Source organism: Colletotrichum costaricense (assembly GCF_030867565.1).
Source record: "Colletotrichum costaricense strain IMI 309622 chromosome Unknown Scaffold_2.1, whole genome shotgun sequence".
In the NCBI taxonomy this organism is placed as follows: domain Eukaryota; kingdom Fungi; phylum Ascomycota; class Sordariomycetes; order Glomerellales; family Glomerellaceae; genus Colletotrichum; species Colletotrichum costaricense.
Window position 1 is genome coordinate 745238 of NW_026848231.1, and position 26836 is coordinate 772073.

At 56.3% G+C, this 26836-nt stretch overlaps 10 protein-coding genes across 10 annotated transcripts, besides 1 other annotated feature; 4 read left to right on the forward strand and 6 right to left on the reverse strand.

The window, feature by feature from the left end:
* Nucleotides 1–103: 103 nt before the first annotated feature.
* On the reverse strand, nt 104–1750 carry CCOS01_01855 (uncharacterized protein; the record flags this gene model as incomplete). Its single annotated transcript, XM_060450048.1, has 1 exon — nt 104–1750. One exon carries the CDS (start codon nt 1748–1750, stop codon nt 104–106), a length of 1647 nt encoding a protein of 548 aa, XP_060318698.1.
* A 907-nt stretch (nt 1751–2657) lies between these two features.
* On the reverse strand, nt 2658–3838 carry CCOS01_01856 (universal stress protein family; the record flags this gene model as incomplete). The annotated part of the gene is made up of 2 exons (XM_060450049.1): nt 2658–3347; nt 3422–3838. 2 exons carry the CDS (start codon nt 3836–3838, stop codon nt 2658–2660), a joined length of 1107 nt encoding a protein of 368 aa, XP_060318699.1.
* Nucleotides 3839–4279: 441 nt separating this feature from the next.
* On the reverse strand, nt 4280–5707 carry CCOS01_01857 (uncharacterized protein; the record flags this gene model as incomplete). Its single annotated transcript, XM_060450050.1, has 3 exons — nt 4280–4478; nt 4761–4826; nt 5112–5707. The coding sequence occupies 3 exons, from the start codon at nt 5705–5707 to the stop codon at nt 4280–4282; spliced, it is 861 nt and encodes a 286-aa protein (XP_060318700.1).
* Nucleotides 5708–6860: 1153 nt separating this feature from the next.
* On the reverse strand, nt 6861–7472 carry CCOS01_01858 (uncharacterized protein; the record flags this gene model as incomplete). The annotated part of the gene is made up of 2 exons (XM_060450051.1): nt 6861–7327; nt 7364–7472. Coding segments are annotated over 2 exons (576 nt in total), but the record flags the coding sequence as incomplete, so codon positions are not given.
* Nucleotides 7473–9829: 2357 nt separating this feature from the next.
* Nucleotides 9830–9907: a sequence feature (Short protein (CCOS01_01859, KAK1536539.1) was converted to a misc_feature.).
* Nucleotides 9908–9939: 32 nt separating this feature from the next.
* CCOS01_01860 (uncharacterized protein) lies at nt 9940–10568 on the forward strand (the record flags this gene model as incomplete). The annotated part of the gene is made up of 2 exons (XM_060450052.1): nt 9940–10304; nt 10352–10568. Coding segments are annotated over 2 exons (582 nt in total), but the record flags the coding sequence as incomplete, so codon positions are not given.
* A 791-nt stretch (nt 10569–11359) lies between these two features.
* CCOS01_01861 (uncharacterized protein) lies at nt 11360–11989 on the forward strand (the record flags this gene model as incomplete). The annotated part of the gene is made up of 1 exon (XM_060450053.1): nt 11360–11989. The coding sequence occupies one exon, from the start codon at nt 11360–11362 to the stop codon at nt 11987–11989; it is 630 nt and encodes a 209-aa protein (XP_060318703.1).
* Nucleotides 11990–12735: 746 nt separating this feature from the next.
* CCOS01_01862 (eukaryotic translation initiation factor 3 subunit L) lies at nt 12736–14354 on the reverse strand (the record flags this gene model as incomplete). The annotated part of the gene is made up of 3 exons (XM_060450054.1): nt 12736–12819; nt 12899–13939; nt 14043–14354. The coding sequence occupies 3 exons, from the start codon at nt 14352–14354 to the stop codon at nt 12736–12738; spliced, it is 1437 nt and encodes a 478-aa protein (XP_060318704.1).
* A 1129-nt stretch (nt 14355–15483) lies between these two features.
* CCOS01_01863 (elongation factor Tu GTP binding domain-containing protein) lies at nt 15484–18794 on the forward strand (the record flags this gene model as incomplete). The annotated part of the gene is made up of 2 exons (XM_060450055.1): nt 15484–15546; nt 15606–18794. The coding sequence occupies 2 exons, from the start codon at nt 15484–15486 to the stop codon at nt 18792–18794; spliced, it is 3252 nt and encodes a 1083-aa protein (XP_060318705.1).
* Nucleotides 18795–20224: 1430 nt separating this feature from the next.
* Nucleotides 20225–22320, reverse strand: CCOS01_01864 (RNA recognition domain-containing protein; the record flags this gene model as incomplete). The annotated part of the gene is made up of 6 exons (XM_060450056.1): nt 20225–21390; nt 21444–21740; nt 21792–21890; nt 22022–22063; nt 22183–22239; nt 22317–22320. 6 exons carry the CDS (start codon nt 22318–22320, stop codon nt 20225–20227), a joined length of 1665 nt encoding a protein of 554 aa, XP_060318706.1.
* Nucleotides 22321–23421: 1101 nt separating this feature from the next.
* CCOS01_01865 (uncharacterized protein) lies at nt 23422–26517 on the forward strand (the record flags this gene model as incomplete). The annotated part of the gene is made up of 5 exons (XM_060450057.1): nt 23422–23545; nt 23650–23763; nt 23821–23937; nt 23989–24221; nt 24595–26517. 5 exons carry the CDS (start codon nt 23422–23424, stop codon nt 26515–26517), a joined length of 2511 nt encoding a protein of 836 aa, XP_060318707.1.
* Nucleotides 26518–26836: the final 319 nt, after the last annotated feature.

Consider the following 26836-nt stretch of genomic DNA (forward strand, 5'->3'; position numbering starts at 1 on the left):
AAACATATCTCATAGTCATACCAACTGCTTCTCTTCCTCCATCCCTCCCATTCCTGGGTATACCTAGAGCGGCAGACAACCTCAGACCTTCAGACCGTCGTCCCTACATCCTCTTGGCACCCATCTCCTCCGCCCCAAACTCATCCCACTCCTCCCTCCCGATCCTCCTCGAAATCCACACCCCCAGCCCAGTAACACCACAACTCGCCAAAAACCACCCCTCAAACCACCAATCCACAAACCGCGGCTCCAGCGCGCCCGCCAACGCATCCCCCACCGCGCTGCCCATCTCCCGCGGCAAATTGCTCCTCAACAACAGCGCCGCCGAAATCACATACACGGCCGTGATCTGCCCAATCATGAGCGCCAAGTTCGCCTGCGCCTGGTACAGCAACCCCGGCATCCACTTGGAGAACAGGTGGAACGTCTGCAGCACGCTGTTGGCGCTCGCCGCGAGCATGACACCCGACAACAGGAAACTAATCTGCCGCGCCCATGCAATCTGGTCCAGCGAAGGGTCCCAGTGCCGCGCCAGCAGGCCGAGGAACCGGTTGATCGGGTCCGAGGAGCTGAAGCTCGAAGAAGGGTAATACGCCCTCCGCAGCGTCGCCAGCGTCGTCGCCAGGATGCGGTAGAGGCAGTACAGCGAAAAGACGTAGTGCGGGACGGCGAGCACTTTCCCAATCGTCGTCGCCGCGCGCGCGTCCGCTGCCCGGCGCGAGCGCATCACCCCCAGCGAGGAATGCAAGTTCGCCTCCATCGTCTCGAGGCCCGTAATCTCCAGCCGCAGGGCGCGCATCTCGGCCTCGTCGCCGCCGCCCATGCCCCTCACGGCGCCGAGCATCTTGCCCATGAACCCGCCGCCGCCGGCCCCCGAACTCGAAGACCCGCCCGACTGCGCCTCGGCCGCCTTCCGCTCCAGCGCCTGAAGCCGGTGTCGTTTCGTGAGGAGCATCTCATTGGTGGCATCCAGCCCGGCCTCCTTTCTCGAAACATCCGCCTCCGTAACGGGCCTCTTTCTCCGTTCCGACACCGCGCCGAGGGTATGCCACGGGCTCGACACCGCCGCGAACCCGCTCAGCATCGCCATCAGCGAGATCCCGATAACGCCGATCCTCTCCAGACAAGCGCGCAGCACCCCGCCGCCCGCCGTCGCCGTCTTATCAAGCCCAACCAACCCGCCCAAGCTCCAAAACGCAAACACCCACCCCCCGAAAACGAGCATCTGCACAGCCCACGCGAACCTCGGTATCCTCCCCTTATTATTCCGCTGAAACTTCCACCCGGCGCCCGAGACCACGCTCTGGATCTCGAGAAACGGAATAACACCCACAAGCAGCACAAGCAACGTCGGCACCGTAACCCTCAACCCGACCTCCCTCGCGCGCCTGCTCACCAAATCCGAAATCTCGCTCAGTATCAACTCGCCCAGCACCGTCGCCAGCGCAATCGTAACACTAAACACAGCGGCCGCGACGCGCCGCCGCGCGCTCTTTTGTCCGTGTTCGGCGTGGGCCTGACGCAGGCTCGGCGGGGCGTGGGAGGGGAGGTAGTGGTCTTCCCCATCGTGGGCGTCGTGGACCCTGGCGAGTTTGGGGAAGATGGTCTGGCTCGCGAAGACGGCGACGGCGGCGAAGGTGAGGAGGAAGGGCAGCAGCGAGAAGAGCAGGCCGACGGTCGACGGTGCATTGGGGTCTACGGCGGCGCAAGCGGACTCGTCGCAGGAGGCGGTGGACCAGAACCAGGGCATCTTGTTGGTGGTGATGGTGGTGGTATCGTCGGTAGTGGGGCGTCGTCTGCGTTTGCGCGCGAGCAAAGGGACATGTGCGATATGTATCCGTAGCCGAGCAGAGCAAGATTCATCCTATGTCTGCTTCTCGATTGTTGAGTAGGATGAAAGCAGGTGTGGCAGAGAAGAAAACAGACTGGTGTCCTTAGCGAGGAATTAGCATGGCTGTCTTCGACATTGTTTGGTATGCGTTGGCTGGCTTCGGACAACCGTTACAGTGCGACGGCTGTGATGAGAAAATAAGGGCGACGTTGGATTCGTAACCTTTGTGTCGGACTTGGGGGGGGGGGGGGGGCCTCAGCCACACGACAACCTGGCCTCAGCTCTCCACTCTGAAGCTCCGGCGACTTTTTTTTATTTGAGCTTCAGCCACATATCCTTGCGCCACACTTTGTACCTCCTGGTTAACTTTGGAACCTCAGAAGTCTGGAACATTGGAACTCGCCCACCTTCGTCAAGAGCAGCCCCGCAAGATGCGACGGAGCGGCCAATGGACACCAGGCAAAGACTCACTCAAGACTCAACAGCCCCATGAACAACAGACGCTGTCACAAAAAGATGTACGTCACGCCACCAGAAGCTGTACGGATAACGCAATAGAATTTCGGCCAGTTTTCATCATTTCAGTCTCTTATGGGTATCAATCCACGGGCTCCATGCAGAGCAGGAGGTTTTAACAACTACGCCGACTACCTAGACAATCCTCCCTTGACACTTCCCTTCGTCTCCGCACACACACCACAACTACGGGATATGTCGTCCCAGCAAACTGAAAATGCCCACGCTATCGACCAAACGCCGTCTAATCCCACACATGCTAGTTCGTGACCCTACCTGCCTCTCCATTCGAAGCCATGGGGCTGCTGTATCAGCTGTTGCTGCTGTGTCGCGAGGCTTTGGACTCCTCGTCTTCGTCATCATCTACTCCACTGGCGCTAGAGTCCAAACTCGACTTTCGTTGCTTGAGGGCTGCCGCCTCGTTGGCCTCCATCTTGTGGAGCTTGTCCATCTGCGACGAGTTGATAAGCTGGTCGCCAGAGAACGTCTCGAACTCGTCCTCATCATCGTCATCTTCCTCATCGCTGTCGCCCGCTGCACTAGGCGGGGCGGATGATCTACCCGTGCCCGCGCTACTCGTTTGTGCGAGATTGGATGGCGCTGATTGGTGTCTCGGATGCAGAAGAGCATTGAGGTCGACTGGCTTGATAGTTGGGTCAAATGCCGCAGGCAATCCTAGCGCTTTGGCGACTTGATGTGCCTCTTCGTCCGCCGTGTTGTGAACTTCCACTTCATACATGCTGCTTCTCTCGCTGTCGGCCTCGTGTTTTCCGCCTGTCGCTGACAGCATCCTGACATATGTCTGCCGTTCCGTATCGTTCTTTCTCTTATTCTTCTTCTTCTCCCGCTTCTCCGTCGGGCGGACGACGACAACAGGAACAGGCGAGTACTGCAAACAGTACTTCGAAAAGGAATTGCGCGTATTGACCAGGCCTTGGAGGCCACCGAGCGACCGGCCCCTCGTGCCAACGATGAGCATTGCAGGCTGGTGAATTTGGATCTGGGACATGATAATAATTAGCGCCTACTCCACTGCCGTGCGCCAAGACTGCCGCGTCACATCTTTCTACTCACCAGTCGCTGGAATGTCGCATGGAGTTTTCCACTCGCGTACTCCAGTACAATACTGATGGCTCGGTTCAGGCCGTTGCGCTTCAGGATGCCATCCATGACCTTCTTCGCCTCTTCCTGGTATATTTTGTTCGTTTCGGCGGCTCGTAGCTCCTTCTCAATAACGCGCACACAGACAACCTCATCTCCGTCGTCGACTAGCTCGTCGAGTAGCCACTGCAACGCATAGTCGGAGTAAGCATGCTCATCGACGCCGACCATGAAGGTGCGCGATCGTCGTTGCGCTTGGTACCCCCGGTGACGGACATTCAACGTCAGCGAAAGCGTGTTGTTCTTAGTCGCCTCGCCCAAAGGAAGGTTGTCGAATGCGACATGTGACTGGAACCTGTCAGGCAAAGAGGGTTGAGTTAGTGTCGCCATTAGGTAACGTTGTTCCGAGCAATTGGCAAACGAAAAGACGCAAAAAGGCGGATGAGATGAAGTGTGCTAAGAAAACGTTGAGATCTGGGGATGATGAAGTGTGGAAAAGCGACGAGACCACTGGCCAGAGTCAAGAGGGGTGGAAATGAAAAAGGGTCGAGAGGTCGCGATTTGGTAAGAGGCAGCCGGGATCCAGGACAAGGACTGGGCGGAAATGCGACAATGACAGCTGCTTTCCCTCCTGTCAGGTCCTCCTGCGGGGGACGTCACGGTTGCGCCAGGCTAAGGGTGGCTGTGGAGGATGAGTCGATGAGCGCCCACCTCCGCCATTTCCCCTTCTCTTTGTGAACCCAAGAACACCGTAAAGAAACAGCTACAGGCGCTACAGCGGGGTAGTGGGGCAAAGACGAGTGACTCTAGCGAATAACAGTAACCAATGCGTCATCCAGAACCGGCAAGGTCGCTTTCAATGAGGTGTCGTGTGATCCTCCTGATGGCATATTGCAGCCCGATGAGTGAGGCAAGATATGGACCGCAACGCGACATGGACTCAGAGTAAAAAACAGATGCGTTTGCTGGAGTTGCCGCGAGACGCTTGAAAAGTTCGTCTGACCTCAAGGTTGAAATGCTCAGGGGATGCCTGTTGGTGACAGTACTTGCTCATTGTAGTGATGCCGGCGGGATTACTCGAAAACTGGAAAATATGGGGTGCCATAACAGGCACGAGGCCGCCGCTGGCCGACTGGTCCGACCCCGCCATCCCGATCCTGGAGTCGGCGCCCGGAGGAGGCTTCCTCAGTAGCGACGGCAATGCCCATGCCTTCTAGGCGCAGGGAGTATCTGGGACGGAAGCTGAGAAACGGAGTGGAGACCAAGACGGCTGCGGCCGACGAATCGTTCATCCACGGGCGAGCGAAGCGACCGGAACTGCGGCATGGCTGCGGAGAAGGTGGCCGTCGTATTGAACTCTTGATCCGAGGCTTCCGGCCTAGTGGAGGACTGCAGAATCCACGCATGTAAGGCGAAACCAACGGCAGCATATAAGGTGGCCCCGAAGCCACACTGCATCTGGCCCAACTGCATCTGCCACCGACGTACTTACGTCGAGTTGACCCAGATGTTATCTGTCCAGCTCCACGACATCGGATACAGACACCGAACCAAAAAGCGTCACGACCAAAGCTGCCACTTGCAAACACTTGGTTGTAAAGGGGTCACGAATATGGCGGCAAAGAAATGGCTAAACGATAGGAACGGGAAGTGATACGCTTACCTCTCAGGTGGAGGCGATGAGGCCCTGATACGCTCCTTGTTCGTCTTCTTCTGGTTGCCCTGCGGCAGCGACGGGTTCCGCAATGGTGCAAAGCTCAGCGACGCTATTGATGATCCTCTCGGCCTTCCTCCATACGATTCGGTCCGTGACGACTCGGCAGAGAAGCTTCCTGTTGCGCTTTCGAGGGGGGAAGGGCTTGCGAAGCTAGAAAGTGTGGTCGCACGGCTCAATGGCTCTGCATCGTTGGCCCTGGTTTCCTCGTCTTTCTTTTGCGACTGCGCCTGCGACGAAGACTCAATGGAGAAGTAGTCCGTCTTTGTTTGGTCAGAGGGTTGTATCGGAGTTTTGGGCGAGACATCGGAATCGGGGCTTTGGACGTTGAGCATCGAACGGGGGGTTGGCCCAGACATGGTGTGCCGCCGTTCTGCCGGCGTCGTCGGTGCCGGCGTCGTCGTCGTTGTCTTGGGCTCCCACTGGAGTTCTGGAAAGTGAAGTCTCGGTGAAGATGGTGAGGAGTTGCCTTTGCTATTCTTCTTTTTCTTTTTGGTGCTTTGCGGAAGCAAGAATACGCTACGCCAATTTTCTGATGGTTTCATTGAAGACTGTACAGCTGCTGTGTAATCAATGTCAGCATGAGCGCAGCGGCAAAGCAGTCGTCCCGGTGGGGAGGAATCGGGCAGATGCGCTGGGTTGAACAGAGTCGCTCAAAGCCTCGGAGGGATATGTGCAACGAGCCTGTCTTGGAAGGGACAAAAGGGCAACGTGTAGAAGATCAGAAGGTAATTTGCGCCGAGGTGAGTGGCTGATGGTGGACTGACCACAGCGTTTGAAAATGGAAAGGAGCGTCTGTCGACTGATAGTTGGAACGTGGAGGTCGAACGGTGACAGTCAGGTCAGAGCGTCTCGTCGTCGAATATGCGTGGAGAGGTAGGTAGGTATGCGTAAGTGGTGAGGGTGACCTTATCGATGGAAATTGGATGAGCTCTTGTTCACGACAGGACTCGGCTCTGGGTACGTATGATGCTTAGTTGAGTTGTTTGAGGTTTGTATGTTTCTTCATCGGTTGTTCCTGAAAGTAAAAAGGGGATTGACGAAAAAGCTGTTCCGATAAGACGATATGTGTGTCCAACAATGCCAAGGAAGTTATGTTTGCAGCCGCACGCCGCGGTCTTTGAAGAGACGGAGCCCTCTCTTATGGCGAGGAAGCACAGCGTAGGAGGCAGTTCCGCCAAGACCTGCGGGGCCTCACAAGGCACAGGGAAGCGCGAGGATGGTGTTGTTGTTGGATGGGAAGCCGAAGAACGGGGTGTGGCGTAGACGGTAGCGCGACCGGTACGAGTCGAGGGTCGAGGGTCTAGAGTCTAAGTGAGGACAGACCGGGTCGGTGAGCAGGTGATGTTGTTAGTTGACCAGGATGACAGCTGTTCCTGGTGCCGCTCAGGTGTGTGGGAAACGGGGCGGGAAAGCGGCCGGGGCAACAGAGCTGAGAGCTTGGCTAGCGGGTGGTAGCAGTAGAGGGAAAGCCGAGGAAGGACTTTATCTCGGTCTCTGACTCTTTGGACACGACGATGGGCTTGAGGTGACTCGAGTAGGTAGGTAGAGAGCTACCTAACGGTAAGGCATCCGTGAGAAGTTGGTAGACCCGTTGCAGTCCAGGCGGCTGGATGCGGGGGTGGACAAAGTATATCCTTGAGACCGAGACTGGCGTGGAATGGGCAGAGGATGAGACAATGCAGCTCGAAAAGAAGCTCAGGAATGGGGTTGGAAAAGTCTGGGCATGCGTGGGTTGTGGTGGAACAAACAGACTGTATCGGTACGGAGTACTCTGTCGATATTCGTAGCAGCAATTCGGAGAGTAGAGCAAGGTAGAAGAAGGAGGCTCGAGGTTGTGGAGGACTGGAGTGGTCTAAGTACGGTCTGGGCCTGGATGCGAGACGCTCCGCTTGTCGTGTTTGCTCTGTTCTTCCGTGTTCCTCTCTTCGTCCTGGCAAGGTCGCTCTCGAGCTTGTGCAAATTCTCGAGAGGGTGACGGCGTGACGCACAGCTCCAGTGAGAGTTTTGGAGGGAGAAGAGCAGCAACGGGCACCAAAAACAGGGGTTGGCGATGGTTGATACCCTGGTCGGCCAGGGTCGTCTCGGCTGGGGGTTCTCTTTCGCGGTTGAGATGGTGGACGGTGGGCCAGGTAAATGCGCACACCTCAGGCGGAGAGGAGAGGCACTCGAGTCGAATCTGAGTCTTTCTGCTTTCACACCCACAGCTACGAGCCTACGGAGTACAGCTGGACGGAAAGGTGGAGGAGGGGAGGAGAGGGGCTCGGGAAGCTGGTGCAATGCGGTGCAAGTGCGCAGGGATGAGATGGCTGGAGATTTCGAGTTTGTTTGATGCCGTTGGCCAGGCCCAGAGAGAGTCGCGACTTGTGTGTACACCGAGATTTGCCGGTGGGTTATGTACCCCTCTCCTCCCACTCTCACAATTACGGTCAACGTCTTCCTTCCTTTGACGTTTACTACCTCAGTATCCGTAAGGTGCCTACCTTCCAGGTTGCTCCTACCTATCTGACCCGAGAAGATCTATACATAAGGTATTGAGGTACTTGAGTTACAATGGAAGGTTGATTTGATCCGATTGACAGAATGGACGCCGCTGATGGACGTAGGTACCTACCTTTAGACATGTAAGGCAGGAAGAAAGGTACTTTGGATGAATGGGAAAGATGGAAGGCAGAGACGTGACTTCCTCGGCATGCCTATCTCACTCAGCTGAACCTTCCTCGGAAAAGGAGAGTGCAGGAGCTAGGGTCACCCACAGGCACCAGCTGCATCAGCGCTGCACCAGCTGCACTTGCTGCACCTGATGTCAACTCGATGGGTTGCAGCTTCCATCCATCTTGGAAAGAGCCCCCGGTGCATCTTGTTCCTTCCCAGTTGCCAGGTTCCCCAGGCTGAGTCTTGAATAGTAGGAAAGTGCCAAAGTGACAAAGTGTATGCCTTTTTCCTTATTCGCATCATCGCAAGCCTTAATACCTTGCCTTAGTAATGCATATTGAACTTGCTCTTCTTCTTCAACCATCAGGCCTGTGACGATTTCTTCGCTTCGTAATCAGACGGCGAAGTTCACATCCCCACGACAGGCTACAGATGCCTTGGACGGAATACGACAGCCTCAAGACCGCGGCCTCCGAAATTTCCTATCACGCCGTCTTCCAGCACCTACACAAGCACCAGCACCAGCACCACCGGACCCAAAATAACACTGGGAACACCACCCCAAACTCGCCAAGACTACCCCAAGTACCGAACCCAATCATCCTCTCCGCTTCACGGCGCCTCTAATGCCTGAGCTGGCTCTAATTACACATCAAGACTTCCAGCTTCGCTTTCAAGCTTCTCGGCTCCCCTTTCCAAGCACCCGCCGTAACGCCCACCCCTGCTGGCTGTCTTGACTCTTACACAGTAGGCTCCCTGGCTCCCAAGGCAAGTCACTACGGCTTACTCTGTACAGTAGTCCCTATCCACCAGAGACTCTCCCTCCAATACCGTCCAGCACAAACACAACGAGACAGACTCTGGATGACTCGCCTTTACGGGTATCCCATCTTGAACAGACGAACTGGCCGCCGCCGCTGTTTGCGCTCTCTTGCCACATTACTGCTCGCTGGCTCGCTCGCCGTCTGCCCGTCCGTCGCTGTAATGACCTGCAGTAACACGACATGGCCTTTCCCCTCGCACGCAGCCGGTGGGTGTGCATCATCTCCGTCTAGACTTTCCAAGCACCATGATAGTCCTACCCAAACATTTTGACGTGCTGTAGTCGGATAGAAAGTCCAATTTACCTTTAGACTTCTTTCCTGGGTACTTGGAGACTTCTTATTCGACCAGCACCACCTACCTACGTCTCGATCCCCTGCGGTGCCTGGCCTAGGGATCAGGGAGCAATTTTCGGAGACGAAGTCTACGACTGTACTCACTACTCCATACGCAAAGCTCATCGTTGCCTCCGTCATGTTCATATCATACCACGCCTCCGTGTCACAACCCTCTAAAAGTCCAGAAATCCCACCAACGTGGATGGCGCCAGGCGATAGCTGAAGGTACTGCGCCAAGCTATCTAACGCATCTGGCGGTAGTTCCCAAGGGTGCTCATCAATCCTCTATCAGCTCCGGCGGCAACATCCTCCAAGCTCAGTCTGCAGATACCCCGTCGCATACGGGTTGGGTTCACACCAAGCAACGGAACCAAGAATCATACGCTTCCTTCATCGTTGTCGATGCACTCTCACGTCTGCCCAGCCGGCCCTCCGTGTGCTAAGACTGTAGCCTTCGCCGCCTTCACTCGACTCTTTGCAACTTCACCCCTCTCTCCCGCCCTCTCGGCCACTCGTCCACCTCCAACAAGCTCTTGGCAAACCACTAAGGCACGTCGGCCAATCTTGATTATTCCCCCGATTCCTGGCAAAAGCGAAAGAAGAGAATCAGAACAAGCATTCGAGTCGGTGTGCGCGCGCCGCTCAAAGCTGCTAACTCGCCTGCGAACCTTGCTTCTTCTCATTTCTTCTCGTTAATGAGATGGCATGCTTCGTCTCTGGGCCCCGGTCCGCGACTTTACAATGATTCGACCCATCCAATTCAATCCACACTTCGTGCCCAACCAGACGCCAAGCGAGAGCCAAGCCAAGCGTATCTCTTTGCCTTTCTTCCGCAACCCTTTCGTTTCTCTTTCACGTTTGTAAGACAGCCCAAATTATTAGTCCGACGCCTGGCTCGATCCCGTATTGGAAATGGGGACAGCGGCTCATTCCCGTAACCTCTCTTTCGGCGCTCAAATCTCTTGGCCAGTACCCATCAATGTCGCAGGAAGCCGTCTAGGTCGCAGGGATACAATTTGAGGGGTCAGCTAGACCACACTGCGGATACACGCTGCAGACGAGACAACGACGAAGGACATAGAGAACAAAAGGGGATGCACTCCCAAGACACCAAGCCGGCAGGCACAAGCGGTCGGGAAAAGAGGGAGCCCATGCCAAGGCGAAACGAAGACAACGTCCACTATTTTGCCTTTCCACGCCATTCGGCACCCATTGCAGGCTGCAATGATGCCATTCGCAGCCCATTCTCCCGCCCAGAATTCCGTCCCGATCTTCCGGTGTTGCTTTTGCGGTTTGGCCTTGAGATCGATAGCCTCTCCGCTCTTGTTCATGTATCCATACCACTTCTCACCGACATGGTCCCCGCTAAAACAGGAATCGCCATATGCAACCTGCAGTCTCACCGAAGCAGACGGGCAAGGTGCCCTATCTGGCGCGAGCTGATGGACCAGCCAAATCACTATGTCAAGCCACGGGGCAGGCAGGGGAAAGTGTACGCTCGCTATCTATCAAATATCAACTCGTCAATGTTGCACGGCACGGAGACCATGGACCATCTAGTAAGGTCGAAAACATGGCATGCTCCCGCTGACATCGCCGTCAGTCAACGGAGGAATCAGCCGGAAATTCCGAGAGATAACAGGTTTCCAACAGCTCGCCAGAGGCAGCTCAATGTACTGAATTTATCGATGCGTCTCGATATCCCGCATTGTCGCATGTCGATATTGACCTACATTGGATGGATTGTAAGGTCTGACAGGATCGCTTGCCTGCGGCAAATGCCAATGACTTGCGACGGCACGCATGCCGCAATGAAACATGTCGTCCAGCACGGCGTCCTGCTTGCGTTGTGCAGCATCCCTATCTGACGTTCAACCGACACCAACCAGGCAGAGCGCCTCATGCCGGCCAAGCCCATCGAGCGTACACTTTGGCAACCTCATCGCAGAAACCCACGCAGAATTCCACGATTGCTTGCGTAAGTTCAAACGTAATGCTGCGTACTGACTGACATGCATGCCGATCGGCCTGCAATAACCGAGCTCCAAACACTCATCTTCCATGTTCTCGTGCCCGTTTGTCCCAGTATCCCAGTCACTGGTTCGGAGGGTGCTACAGGACGGTCCAAAAAAGACGACGTCAAGCGCGACTCGTGATCCCAACTACTCGCTGCTCCGGACTCACATCCGTACGACCCCAACAATCTTGGCAACCCTAGGACAGCCAGCATCACGCACCCACACCCGCACAAGCACGCACACAAGGCGAAATCTGACTCGCAGAGGACACAGCCAAGACACAAGAGCACAAGTTTAGGGCAGCTAGGGAGAAATAACGTGAGACACCGTCCAAGATTAAACGTATAGCTCTAGTAGGTGGCACATGCTTGACTACCAGCCACTAGGGAAACGGGAATCAAGCTCCAGTTTCCTTGCGGACCATCCCGTCCCCGTCCCGACCGATAATTTCCCCGGTCTACCGACGCGGCTTCGGTACGGAGGCACTACCTATATTGGACTATACTCCCCGGCAGGCTCGCAGAGTGCTTTTTATCATATCTGGGCATCATCGTTGAGGTATCCTTTCCTCGGAAGTGGAGGGGTATCCATCGGTCGCTCCAGTTTGATTGAACGACCATATCGCGTTTTCGATGCATGCTATGAACTACGAGACTTTCTCATCGCCTCATGCTTTTCACTTTCCGTCAGCACCGTGTTATCAACTACTGCCCTCAACAGCTCGTCGGGGAGTGTTTCATGCCTCCGAGGCAAGTGCTATAGTGAGAGATGCGATGCTGCCCCATTCGCGTTTCGAAGAATTTACTCCACTTCGGCAAAGAGATTCCTCTCGATAGTGGTTTCCGCCGACCAGTTTTGTGCGGGCAACGTTGCAACCTTCCCCGGACAACCTGCCCTTGGCATACACCTTGTCCAGCTTCCTATCAGGTTCGACTCCCGCAAGCCTAGCGGGGAAGCGGGCAGGTCGCTGCAGGCGTATCGCGGGAAACATTGAAAATGACGATCATCAACTTTGCATGTCCGCAGCGTCTCGATACTTGTCAAGAGAATCGGCGCATACTGAAGAGCTCTTTTTGTTGTCATTGCTATTTGCTGGGGAACCCTGCCTTTGACCACCGGGCGATGATCTGGGCGGCTCGGATCTCAACGACACTGGCTGACCTGGCTCCCTTCAACGGGGAGAAGTCCTAGTAATTTGACTATGTTATTGAGATCATCTGCTACCGACTTTGGATCCGTTAGCACACGGGCTGCTGTCGCGAGTACACTGGCCTCGAAGAGCTTCGGATGGACGTTTGTACTTTGAATTCTAATTATTCCCCTTGGTTCACTTCATCCCGCCCAGCCAACCAGGTCCAGGTGTTCCAGGAAGCAAAGACGCCTGAACGCCATAACAATGCGAGCATCCCTCTATCGGGCCCTCCCATTTCTTCCCAAGTGCTTTTTTTGGCCACTTCTCTCTGCCCTTTGGTCTTTTTTCCATCCTCGTCACACCCTCCGACCTCGAATCCACAGGTAACGTCAAGTGGATGAGGGTGGGAGTTTCCACCACCTCTCGTTGGCAGATTCCTGGGAACTACACGCATTCGCATATTGCCATTTTACCAACATGCACACAAACACCCCCCCCCCCTGGTAGTTTGCTACCAGCCCGTTTCCTTTTGTCTTCCTCTCGGCCAGCTGGTCGTCCATCTTGCCTTGCTGGTTTTATAGGGCCCGAAGCATATCCTTTACGATCGCTCAAGCGTACGTGCGGGACAGGTTGCGGAGGTACCAGTCGACCAGCTTGCGGCCAACCTTGGCTTCCGAGATGTGGATCAGATCCTAGAATGTGTGTGATTAGCATGTTATTATGGTAACAAGCAGCTCGTGTTGGAAGCTGCAGTTTCTCGGAATTACTTACACCCTGCATAGCGTAGTCCAGGTCGCTGACGTTGATGAGGTCGCCGTCCAGCAGGCTGGGGTGGTCAGTCCAGCGCAACTGCTTGGTGCGCTGCTTGTTGACGAGGAGCCAGGAGCGGAGCTCATCGGGCTTGACCTCGAGGAAACCGGCCAGCTTGTTGAGGTCCATGGTGGTGTAGAGGCGGAGGTAGGACTTGACGGTGGGGCTCATCATGTTGATCTTGACCTCCTCCATGAAGACGGCGAGGTGGTGCTCGACGGGGTCGATGTTGGACTCGGGGTTCTCAAAGTCTGGGGGCACGGGGGAGATGAACTTGGGGCAGGCGGAACGGAAGAGCTCCTCAAAGATGGGGAGGGACTCGGGGCCGCCGCGCTGGAGCTTGAGGAGCTGGTCGCCGTACTTCTCGCGGAGGGCGGAGTGGATGGTGTCGTCGAGGCGGGTGGGGTGGAAGGCGACGCAGATGGCGATGAGGGCGTACATCTGGTCGTTCTTCTTGGTGATGGAGTCGTACTGGGCGTTCTTTTGGAAGTTCTTTGTGCGGGAGACGTAGACGAGGATGTGGGAGAACATCTTGATGGCGTCGGCGTAGCGGTGCATCATCATGTAGGAGAAGCCGACGTAGTAGTAGGTGGTGAAGTGGGCGGCCATGACGCGGGCGAACATGGCCTTCTTGTTGAGCTCAATGTCGTCGAGGGTCTTGAGGGCGAGGCTGAAGTCGCCGAGGAGGCAGTGGACGCGGAGGAGACCGATGATGGAGAAGTAGCCCAGCATGCGGTAGAGGTTCTTGGAGCCGTACTCGCCCGCGACGGCCATGGGGTCCTCGTTGCGGCGCATGGCGGCCAGCTGCTCGGTGATTTGGGAGCGCTGGATGAGGGAGTAGAGGACGTTGAGGACCGAGTAGCAGCCCCAGGTGTTTGGGTTCTCCTTGAGGACCTGCATCTCCTCCTCGTTGTTGCCCTGGCGGGCGATGCGCATGCGGTAGGACGAGAAGGAGTTGAACTGGTAGATGAACTCGTCGATGACGTCCCAGGCCCAGTAGTACTATTTGAAGACATGTTAGCTTCCCTAGTCCACGTGTGGTGATGCTATCGCGACGGCATAGCTTCGGGTGGAGACAGAAGCAAGGAGTCTATAGGAAGCTTACCGAAGGGGGCTCGAGGTCGACGGGACCCTCGCTGTTGAGGATGAAGTGGAACAGGCTGCAGTAGGAGTCGTAGCTCTGGAACTTGACCTCGAGGGGCGCGGAGAAGTCGAGGGGCTGGGCGGCGGCGGCGAGGCGCGACTGGATGTCGTCGGTCTGCTGGGCCATGGTCAGGGAGTTGACCTGCTCGAGGTCCTCGCCAATGTTGTCCTCATACTGGACCTGCTCCTTGTAGTCGTTGACGAGGGCCTCCTCCTCGACGTCGCTGTCGTCGTCGACGCGGACGGGCCGCTCTCCGTTTTGATAGCCGCTCATGGTGGGTGGATTTTTCGGTGAAGACTATTCCCACACGAAGATGTGTTAGGAATAGAAATTGAAAAATAGAAAAAAAAATTGACGAAGGTTCCGAAAGAGGAAGGGCGCGCGAAAAGTTGGCGATGTCTTCAACCTTCGAAGGGGAGTTGGGAGGACAGATGGGCGGTCGGGTCGGAGGGGGTTCGCTCGAGAGGTGTGGGGTTTTCGGGCGGACGAGTCGAAAATTTCCTTTTCGCTGGCTAATCCCGCGGGGGCTTTTGCTGAGGTTATCACAGGCACCGTTTGGGTTTGGGAGAGAGGGGCCAGTGAATTTTTGGCGAGTTAGGGTTTGTTGCACCCTCGGTAGAGCGATGTGTGGGGATGAAGCCGATGGCTAGCCTTGGGTTGTAGGTAACGGAGCTAATGCAACTATACGGTTGTAGAGGGGTTCTGGTGGCCTTTTTTTTTTTGGTCGATGCGTCGTTGGAGGGGTTGAATGTATCTTTTGGCGGGGTTAGTCCGCTGAGGTAACTCCAAGGTTGCCTGTGCCTGCCCTGGAGGACATTCCCCCCTCCTTCCCCAAGAGACGAAGGAAGAAAAAGAGTTGCATAGACACACACGCTATACAACATTACTCATCACTGCACCAGTCTGCTCGGTGCATCCACCTCATATTCTGTGGGATAATATCAACCTCCCAATACACACTCAAACTCAGGCAATACCAAGGACAAGAGTCAGAGTTACCCTCGTCCGTGCAAAACTTCTTACAGCAGAGTGGCGAATCAGAGCCGTCTTTACGTCCTGCTTCTGACCTGAACTTCCAGTTTGGGTCGGCCTATTAGTCACAGACCAGGGCCAGTTTAGTCGCCGAATCATCATTATCAACTCACTCAGGTACTCGCTACTTCTGCCAAAGTCCCCCCCAGTCAATAACGACATCATCTGCCTCGGGCAAACAACGATACTCAGCAGTGCAGCACTGGCTTTCATATACCAGCCAAGGGAGGGAGGCATCACACAGACCCTCAGACCTGCTTTCTCATTCACTCTGCTTCTTTCATCTGGCATTGCTTTCTGTCCATAGATCTTTTGATACCCCCTTGAACCCCTCATCTGCCACTCTTCCTTCATCACATATCCGCCCATCATGCCTGTTGTAACTCCCGACAAGCTGGCTAGCCTGCAAAGGCATGCCGTGGATGTGCGCAACGTAAGTTCTCACCTCATCATCATCATCACACAATTCTCTCAGTGACTGACCGCAACCAGATCTGCATCCTGGCCCACGTTGATCATGGCAAAACATCACTGACAGACGCCCTTTTGGCAACAAACGGCATCATCTCACCCAAACTCGCCGGCAAGATCCGGTACCTCGACTCTAGACCTGATGAGCAGCTCCGAGGCATCACCATGGAATCTTCCGCCATCTCCCTCTACTTCTCCATGCTGAGGAGATCCGCACCCGACGCCGAGCCCGAAGCCAAGGAGTACCTCATCAACCTCATCGACTCGCCCGGCCACATTGACTTTAGCAGTGAGGTCTCCACCGCCTCACGCCTGTGCGACGGCGCCGTCGTGCTCGTCGACGCCGTCGAGGGCGTGTGCAGTCAGACCGTGACCGTCCTGCGCCAGACATGGACCGAGAAGCTCAAGCCCTTGCTCGTCATCAACAAGATTGATCGACTCATTACCGAGCTCAAGATGACGCCTGCCGAGGCCTACACTCATCTCAGCAAGATTCTCGAGCAGGTCAACGCCGTGCTGGGAAGTTTTTTCCAGGGCGAGCGTATGGAGGAGGATCTCAACTGGCGCGAGCGGATGGAGGAGCGCGTCCAGGCGGCGGCTGCCAAGGAGGCTGGCCTGGATTCTATGACCGAGTCTGGAGAGCTCCAGTTTGAGGAGCGCGATGACGAGGATCTCTACTTTGCGCCGGAGAAGAACAACGTCATCTTTAGTAGCGCCATTGACGGTTGGGCGTTTACCGTGCGCCAATTTGCCGGCTTATATCAAAAGAAGCTCGGCATCAAGAGAGATGTCATGGAAAAGGTGCTATGGGGTAGCTTCTACCTCGACCCCAAGACCAAGAAGATTTTGGGCCAGAAGCATCTCAAGGGGAGAAACCTAAAGCCCATGTTTGTGCAGCTGGTGCTAGAGCCTATCTGGACCGTCTACCAAGCCACCGTTGGCGGCGACAACAATAGGGGTGACCCAGCGTTGCTGGAGAAGATTACAAAGTCCCTCGGACTGACTATCCCGCCACACATCATGCGCTCCCGAGACTCCCGCCTGCTTCTGACCACAGTCTTTGCGTCCTGGCTTCCGCTGTCAACGGCCATGCTCGTCTCCGTCATTGAGTCCCTGCCATCACCCCCAGTCGCGCAGGCCGAGAGACTACCCGAGATGCTGGAAGACGTCCCCGGCTCAGATGCTATTAACGAAGAGATCAAGAACGCCATGATCTCCTTCAAGACCGGCCCGTCGGACCCCGTCGTGGCCTACGTTAGTAAAATGGTTTCTGTCCCCGAAAGCGAACTCCCCCACAACAAGCGCAAGCCAGGCCAGTTGACCGCCGACGAGGCGAGAGAACTCGCCCGTAAGAAGAGAGCGGAAGCGGCTCGCGCCCAAGCCGCGGCACCTACCAGCGGAAACGGAATCAACGACCTTACGACGGCGCTCGAGGAGGTCAACCTGGACGGCTACGCTCCTGAGCACGAAGAGAAGGAAGTCGACCCCGAGCACCTCATCGGCTTCGCCCGCATGTACTCGGGCACTCTCTCCGTCGGCGACAGCCTCTGGGTCATCCCTCCCAAATGGTCTCCCGCCAACCCTAACGCCCAGCCCTCGCCGAAGCAAGTCACCGTCACGGCGCTCTACATGCTCATGGGCCGCAACCTCGAGTCCCTAGACTCCGTCCCGGCAGGCGTCGTCTTCGGCATCGGTGGCCTAGAGGGCCACCTCCTCAAGAACGGCACCCTCTGCAGCCGCCTCGACGGCGCCGTCAACCTCGCCGGCGTGGCAGGTACATTGGGCAAACCCATCGTCCGCGTCGCCCTCGAGCCCGTCAACCCGGCCGATCTCGACAAGATGATCCACGGCCTCCGCCTCCTCGTCCAGTCCGACCCCTGCGCAGAGTACGAGCAGTTCAGCAGCGGCGAGCACGTCCTTCTCACCGCCGGCGAGCTGCACCTCGAGCGCTGCCTCACGGATCTCAAGGAGCGCTTCGCCCGCTGCGACATCCAGGCCGGCGCCCCCATCGTGCCCTACCGCGAAACCATTGTCCGCGCCGAGGAGATGCGGCCCCCCGCGAATAAGGACCTCGGCCGCGGCGTCGTCGTCGGCACCACCTCGTCCAAGCAAGTCTCCATCCGCCTCCAGGTCCGTCCTCTGCCGTCCGACGCCACGGACTTCCTCCTCAAGAACGGCGACGTCATCAAACGCATGTACTCTGATCGCACACCCGCCACCAACAACACCACGGCCGAAGAAACCCAGGGTACTGAAGGCACAGGCGCCACCGCCCCCGGCGAAGAAAAGATCGACGTCGACACAGACCTGACAGCCGCAAAGACAATGTCCCTCGACGACTTCAAAACCGGCCTCCAATCCGCCCTCGAATCCTCCCGCGGCGGCCGCGAACACTTCAAATCCGCCATCGACCGCATCGCCGCCTTTGGCCCCCGCCGCACCGGCCCCAACATCCTCATCGACGCCACAAAAGAAGGCCTCCTCGCAAAGCTCTTCTCCCAGACAGCCTCCTCGGAACGCGAGGGCTCAGCAGCACCCCAAGCAGACGAAGCCCTCCACCCGGCCCACGTAGCCGACAAAATCCCCTACGCCTTCCAGCTCGCCACGGCCCAGGGCCCCCTCTGCCACGAACCCGTCCGCGGCATCGCCGTCTTCCTCGAAGACGTCGTCATCAACCCCACCGAAGACGAATCCTCCGCCCGCGACCGCCTCCCCCGCCTGACGGGCGAAATCATAAAGACCTTCACGTCCTCCCTCCGCTCCGGCATGCTCGACTGGTCCCCGCGCCTGATGCTCGCAATGTACACCGTCGAGATCCAAGCCTCGACGGAGGTCCTGGGCCGCGTCTACGACGTGCTCACCCGCCGCCGCGGGCGCGTCCTCTCCGAGGCGATGAAGGAAGGCACGCCCTTCTTCAGCATCAACTCTGTGCTACCGGTGGCCGAGTCGTTTGGCTTCGCGGACGAGATGCGGAAGCGTACGTCGGGCGCGGCGCAGCCGCAGCTTATTTTCGCGGGGTACGAGGTGCTTGACCAAGATCCCTTTTGGGTGCCGTTTACGGAAGACGATTTGGAGGATTTGGGCGAGTTGGCGGATAAGGAGAATGTGGCCAAGAGGTATATGGACGGTGTGAGGAGGAAGAAGGGGTTGTTGGTTGAGGGTAGGAACGTTGCTAGGGATGCGGAGAAGCAGAAGACTCTCAAGAGGTAGTGTGTTGTCGTGGGTTCGGGGAATGTGGTTGGTGGTTTAGCATGGATGTTGGTTTTGGTAGAGGCAGCGTGTGGATAATTGGGGAAACAAGAGGATATGAAATACTTGTCACTCACTTCTTTTAACCATGCCTATTCTTGTGAATCTCCTCACTCTCCGTTGCTCCCCTCAGAGTGGGTGCCTTGTAATGAGGCATCACCTCACCCATCAAGACAGCAGCAAACGTCGTGAGAACATCACCTACCACTGACACCTACAGCCACGACTAGAGAAACAATCACATATTGTATACTTTTGTATTTCAGTTCCCTTGCCTATCATCTATTTTGCCCGCCTCACACGCTTCATCAGGGGGAGGTCCAATGTCAACATCTCCCATCACCCACTCCACGACAGCAGTCAAAACCATGTCAATCGTCAGACCCATCATACGTTCATTTTAAACCACCACACACCCTTGGTAGCAAAGAAGAAAAGAATATGAGCCAGCTCGCCATCATTTTTTGGTATCGAATGGGGGTCGTGGGTGATGAGTTGAGAGGGAGAGCACGACCAAGGGGAGAAGAGGAAGGAAGCGGACTTGCGGAAGAACAGTTTACGAGCGTGAATAATCATAAAGGAAACGTGAACAAGCCATCCGTCTGGAGGAGGAATTTCATAACTCGGGGCGAATCATCTATCGTTGCACGCAAAACAAGGAGGGAAGAAAGAGGAGGAAAATCAGAAAGTAGAACTTTGGTTGAGAATTTTTGTGTTTGGATTCCTTTGAAGCTCCTTGTTGTGACTAAGAGCTGAGTTGAATCCTGGCGGATCGGTATGGTAGGTAGGACTGTTACTTCGCTGGATCCCCAAGAACCCCTTGGGCAATGAAGGGTCTCGGGGATACAGCAGAGGAGAGAGGAAACAAAGGAAAAGTGAGCGAGAATAAAAAAACAACATGGTCATGAGCCCCCTTTTTCTTCCAACTTCCATGAGCCCTTTTTTTAGTAACCACTTCGCAAACTCCGATGAATGCGTGCGAAAGTGCGCGCCTTCTCCAGTCGTTGAGCCGAGGAGACCTATCTTGCCCTGGGATGATGGCAAGCCACCTGAGCCAAAGACCGCAGAGGGTGCTGAGTAAAATAGGAAAGCTTTTGTTTCCTTCAGCAGATCCATAGTGAGCCAGTTATTGTCGTGTCGAAAAGCAAAGTATCGAAATAGAGAATCCATGCCCTTCAAGCCCCAAGTAAGCGGTTCGTGGCGTAAAGTCGTTCGTCAGAATCGTATTCGGAGTCGTCTGGGTATATGTGATGACGAGAAATATCGTCTAGGCCCCGCAAGCAAACACGTGGGAGCATCTTCTCGGCGATAATTGCCGACTCAACTGCGGCCTTGACCGCACTGGGTCCAACCGGATGCTGAAGGATGAACGGACTGTGCACGCCCACCTCCTAGGCAGTGCCACGGGGTCCAACATTGCGACGGCCCTTGTTGGGGACCGTGGTCCAACCATCGTCCTCCACGGGGGCAGCATCGCCAGACTCACTGCCAGCGGCAGCCGGAGCCTGCTTCTCGGCAGGGCCGTTGGAACGAGGAGGGCGGCCTCCCTCGAATCGGCCACCACCACGGGGTCCACCACGTCCACCTCTGGGTCCGGTAGGGGCACCACGGGAGGCACCAGATGATCTCCAGCTGTTGGCCTCAGCAGCGCGAGACTTGGGGGCTTCCTTGGGCTCTCTTGGCTCCTTGGCTCTGACAGGAATCTTCTGCTCCTCAGATGTGCCATTCTCCTTGTCGGCAGCAGTCTCCTGGGCGACCTCCTCCTTAGGAGCCTCAGCGGCCTCCTTCTCAGCCTTCTCCTTGGCAGCGGCCTCTTGCTCGGCCTTCTCCTCGGCTTCCTTAGCAGCGGCCTCCTTGGCAAGGCGACGCTCCTCCTTGGCCTTCTCCTCGGCCTCGCGCTTCTCCTTGGCCTGTTGCTGCTTCTTCTCCTCAATCAGGCGCTCCTTTGCGGCAGTGTCGATGGGACGGGCAGCACCGAAGGGGCTGGCCTTGGAGTCAGATCCGGAGGGAGACGTGACGTCGGGAGCCTCGGAAACGGTGCGCTTCGCCAAGTTCAACTTGGGACGGCCGACGGGAGCGGCGGGGGCGGCTGAAGGGGAAGAAGGCGCCTCGCTGCCGTCGCGGGACTGGGCAGCATCGGGACGCATCTTGGTTCTCCACTGGCTGTCGGTTTCGGCGGCAGTGGGGACTCTCTCGGGGCGGGGAGGACGGGAGTCTTGGCGGGGTCCCTGGCCCTCACCCCAGGCGGCGGGGGACTGGCGGCGGTCGCGGAACTCGCGGGGTCCATCGTTGGTACGGGGACGGCTGCCATCGCGGGAGCCAGAGCCCTCCTTGGGAGCAACGGGGGAAAGGGGGCCTCTGCGCTCCCAGTTGCCAAAGTCGCGGACCTTTCCGTCGTCCTCACGGGGCTCGCGAGGCTCACGGGGGCCACGGCGCTCGCCAAAGTCGGAGGGGCGACGATCGTTTCCACCACGTCCAGGCAAGTCGGGCAGGGGACCCTTGCGAGACCAGTCGCTGAAGTCGCGGTTGGATTCGCCGTCACGGTTACCACCACGGGCTGTAAAAAGTGTCAGCAGTCAACTTGAGGATGGCCTCTGGATATGTACTCACGAGGATCGGCAACCTTGATTCTGATAGCACGTCCCTGGAAAGTCTGGCCATCCAGAGTCAGAGCCTGCTTCAGTCCCTCGAGATCCTTGAACTCGGCGTAGGCGAAGCCCTTGGGGCGCTGCTGCTCGCGGTCCTCGATGATGCGGACGCTAATGATGTCGCAGCCCTCGAAGAACTCGTTGACGGTCTCCTCGGTGGCATCGTAGGACAGGTTGCCAAGGTGGGCGGTGTAGGGGGGTCTCTCAGGGAGCTGCTGGGGAAGGTTCTCGCGGATGGAAGAGTAACCACCGTAGTCTCCTATACACTGATTAGAGTTATTTCATTTCCAACTATTCGAGATAGACTTACTGCGCTCGGAACGGTCACTACGGTCACCGCCGCCGCTACCCCAGCCACCTTGGCTAGGACGGTAGCCAGCGCGCTCGGGAGCGGGGAGTGCCTGAGTGCCTGTGAAGGTGTCAGTAGGCAAAAAACGAAATACATGCGGCGCCAGGCTGGCTCGTGGAAGTGTGGCATACCGGCTACAAGATGTTAGCATCCTCTTCCAATAAGATGTTTCTGAGGCAGCATTAACTTACTGTACGTATCCTCGACCTCATCAGCCCATGATCCGCCGTAGCCTATATAAAGTGTCAGTCGATGATGTACTAATCCGGTAGTCGAGCAACAGATGAAGTGGGCAGTGGCAGTTGTCGAGGGAGCGTTTGTATAAGGAGGTATCGGAGGGGGTGCGACTGACTGGAGTCCTGCAGGAAGTCGCCAAGGGCCATCTTGACCTGCTCCTTCTTCTTGGGCGCTATGATGACACAGTTAGTCTTGGTGCGGGCGAGAGACGTCGCAGCAGCTTGCGACAGCGAGCAGGGTAGGACGAACCCATGATTGCGGTGTTGAGGCGGCTTCGCGCGTCGACTATGTTCGATGCGCGATGCGGGGAGTATGTAGTAAGAGCCGAACGGTACGGCTGTTGGTTGAAGATGCGGGTTTGGTGGGAGTGTTGGTGCGGAGAGGATTGGAAATGTCCGAGGGATATTTCACAGTGTCGTGGGGTAGGGAGACGTCGCCTAAGGAAAGGGATATCTCTTGACACCGGAGATGGAAGAAGTCTTTTTCAGACGATACGTCAGAGGGTATCGGAGACGTAGTAGGCTTTTGTGAAAAACGGCCCAGCTTGCGGTGATTTGCTGGGGCTGGTGGTCTTTTGGGGGGGAAGGAAAGGGTCGAAGTTTTACCCGCGCAGCAGAGAGGCAGAGGGTGATTGAAAGTTTGTGAGGGTTGGACAATTTTCTCGAGGTGGCCAGGAGTGGGAGGCACTAGCCCCGCCGCGGCTTAGCTTACTTTTTCAACCTAGCGCCCCGCCAAAGACGCACGGGCCAGGACCACCGGGAAACCCCGTGATTGAACAATTCCCATTATGAAAGAGGGGCTCACAGCTGTTTTTTCCCTCTTTCTGAGCCCAGTGCTTCCAGTGACTTCAGCGGGGTGAGCCTTGAGGCCTCAGCGTTTTTCCCGCCTGTGTTTCCCCCTCTATCCCTCCCGTGCAGCACCTTCCATTCATCATTTCCCCTGCCCACCGCCCTGTGCTTAGCTGTGCTGTGATGTGCCACAGGTGGCCCCTTCACTGCTGTTGGTACCTCAGCACCTTAGGTAAGTTAGCTACCAGAGTACGTATATAAGGTACAAGCTTGAGATCATCAACCTGGAAGGAGAAAAAAAAGTGAATGATGTGCGCCTGCAGTTGACAATCACCCCCGCCTTTCTTGCATCTATCGGGTCTGCACGGTCCATTCTCGTTTTGAGCCGCACGAAACATTTGAACAACGTCGCCAACTCGCTTGATCAGTACTCCCCCGTTTAATGCATGTATTGCACCCTTGCCCAAAGCTTCCAGAACAACCGACATATCTGATCGGGCCCATCGACTATAAGCCACCTCATTATCATCTTGTTCCGCTGCAGAACGATCTTTTAGTCCTTCATCATGTCAGATGAGGCGAGGAGGGATGACTCAGAGGAGCCCAGACCAAGGCGGCAGCCTCGAGGTTTGCTGCCACCAGGGTTGGTCGACCTCTTGGGTCCGCCCCTGAAAGTTGGTGCCATGACTGGTAAGTAAGGACATCGGAGATGGGAACCCATCAGATTGATCATCTGAGGGCTGTCTGTCTCGTCTCGATTCAGGTTGCACTTCTATGGCTAACATCTCCGACAGGTACCATCGGTGTGTTCAGCGGCATTGCCGCCGGCATTATCCGGGACTCCACACCAGCTCTGTTCGCGGTAGCATCTGGTATCCAGTGGTTCGCCCTCGGTTCAAGTTACTGGCGTATGTTGCCGTAATTCTCATCTTCCTCATGAAGTCGTGTTGACAAATTTGCGACAGTCTCGAGATCTGTGGTGATGGCCGCGTGGGGTGGCGAAGAGAAGCTCTCCAACTCATCCAAGATTCGAGCAAGTGCCCTTGCGGGAGGCACGGCAGGAATGGTCGGAGGACTGATTCGTGAGCATTTCTTTTTGCTGAGATATTGAAAGTCTCTAACGCGCTCATTAGGTGGCCCGAAAAACATTATCCCCGGAGTCATCGTGTTCTCCCTCATCGGCGGAACGGGCCAGGCCTTTGTGAACGCATCGCAAGGAAGACCCGAGGTCACGGAAACGAGGAAGAGCATCTTCGAATCAAGTTGGAGCCCCCTGAAGAAGCTTTCAGACGACGACTACCGCGAAATGATTGATGAAAAGATGCTCAGGATAGACGCCGAGATTGCTCTCATTGACGAAAAGATTGTAGAGCTTCGCGCGGCAAAAGCAGCAGCTCCTCAGCCGCCCCCAAATGACGCACCGCAACCACCAGATGCTCGATAGTCGAGCATTGCGTCTGTTTAATCACCATGTATAACTCTGTCAGCATTACAACTGTAAATTGTACCAACAAGCAAGACCGCATTTATTCATTTTTCACAGACGAGCGTTTCCAGACTTGTATTGAGGAGCCAATCCTTCCCAAATGTACCAACATCCGTGCTGCATCCATTTCGTTCATCGCGTAACACCAGATGAAGATCTTGAGGAGTGTCAGATGGAGTTGCACCCAATTCAAGAGTACCCCTGGCATCATGATCATGCTGACGTTGATTGGCCAGACATGCATGCAACCTAGCCTCACGCTATTGGATACGTCTTCCAGAGTGAGCAGCCGCGGCTCAAACGCTTCTCTCACATCAGCAACGGAGCCACTACGCAACAAGCATTTCCAGATGTCAGGAACTTTGTCGTCAATCGATGTATACATAAACGGCACGCTATGAGGCTAATTAACACCTCAACACTGCAACTTGAAGACTTCTTCGACTCGGATCTCCCCAAATACGCCATCCTCTCACACACCTGGGGCCCCGAAGAGGTCACCTTTCAAGAGTGGCTGCTATGGCAAGAAGACGATCTCGGCTCCCGCAAGCGCACAAACTCCAAGCGCGGGTTCCAAAAGATTGCAAACACGTGCCGCATCGCCCGTCAGGAGGGCATCAGCCACGTCTGGGTCGATACCAACTGCATCGACAAGAAGAGCAGCGCCGAGCTCTCCGAGGCCATCAACTCCATGTTCGCCTGGTACCGCGGCGCATCCATCTGCTACGTCTACCTGGAAGACCTCGAGCCTGGCGGGGCAGCGAGGGCCGATCTGCGTCAGTGCCGGTGGTTCACGAGGGGCTGGACGCTACAGGAGCTGCTGGCGCCCGCGGACATGACCTTTTACGATGGCACGTGGGAGCCCATCGGGACCAAGGAGACACTGGCGTACCCCATCGCTTCCATCACGGGCATCGACGTCGACGTCCTCATCTACCCGCAGACCCTCTCCTCCGCCTGCGTCGCCAAGAGGATGTCGTGGGCGTCCAGCCGGCAGACGACACGGACCGAGGACACGGCGTACTGCCTTCTCGGCATTTTCCAGATTCATATGCCTCTTCTCTACGGCGAGAGCCACGAGGCCTTTCGCAGACTACAGGAAGAAATTATGAAGGTCTCGACGGACCAGAGCCTCTTTGCGTGGGACTGGACCGAGAAGACGATGGACCCCCGCCGCGACCTCTGGGTCACTCTACTGGCGCCGCATCCCTCTGCGTTCTCCGGGTGTGGGCAGGTCGTCAAGTGCAGGACCGCCGCGGACGACAACTGGTCCGTCGGAAAGGAATTCACAATGACGAACTTGGGTTTGAGCATGACGCTGCCACTCATCAAGACGGCATCCTCGACAACGGTGTACGCGGCCATCAACTGCAGGCACGATATCAAGGACCACGACGACACGGTCATCTGTATCCCGCTCTGGACCACGTCCTTCACGTCGACGTTTGGACGGCACAGGTCGAGACCGCAGGCAAACCTGCCGATCCCGCTGGCTAACGTATCGATGCCCACCCGGTATGCTGCCCGCCGCCAACAGCAGCAGCAATCCGGTCGCGGTTCTTCAGCCTCGGTGTCATACTTCCCTCGCTTCTCGGAGCTGCCGGGCTTCAAGATGTCAAGATCCTTTCACAAACAGGTTCTACCAGTGTACGATGCTAAGCCCGACAAGCCACCAGAATTACTCTTCCAACTGTTTTCCTCTAACGACGCGCTGGAGTCGTGGCAGGTGGGCGACGACGCGGAGGCTGATCCGCAGGAGTACTTAAAGACGGCGGCGCACGCGAGCAAGACGTTTGCGAATAAGGAGGTTCACGCGTTCTGTGTGAATCTCATCAACCACGGCGGCGGCAGCAGCAGCACTAGTAGCAGTAGTAATGGCGGCCGTAACGGCAACGGCGCCGGGCTCAGCAGGCCGCGGCGATGGTGTCTCATCATCATGTGGTGCGAGGCGTCCGGGTGGAAGAGGGTATTCTTCCGGGAGGACAAGGGTAAGAATCTTTCGCCGCCGCACGTGAGGAAGCGGTTCATGGACTTTCTGCTCGAGACGTCGTGGTTTGCGTTGCATGGGGATACTGCGACGTGTGATGGGTTAAAGGTTGAGGTCGGGATGAAGCATGATCCTCCGCGGGATGGGTATTGTCCGGTCGTGCCATTGTATTTTGATAAAGACCGTTAATTAGATCGATTCAACCGCGTTGATGTGAAGACGGGGAAAAGAAGACTGGACGTTCAGCTAGCTAATATGAGTAGGTAGCTACGACGACGGATAGAGATGTCATGCCGCTGGAGCTAGAATACCGTCGGGCATGACTCGTTTTTGGGTTCGCCATGGACTTGTCATGTAGCTTCGACGTTGGCTAGCTTAGTCCCTTGGTAGCTCCCGATGTTCCAACGGTCGGGTTTGCTTGACGGGCTGGATATTTGGTAATTAGGAGGAAAACATATGTTTCGAGATTCTACATGTAAATGATGTACCGGGAGACAGTCACAGACCC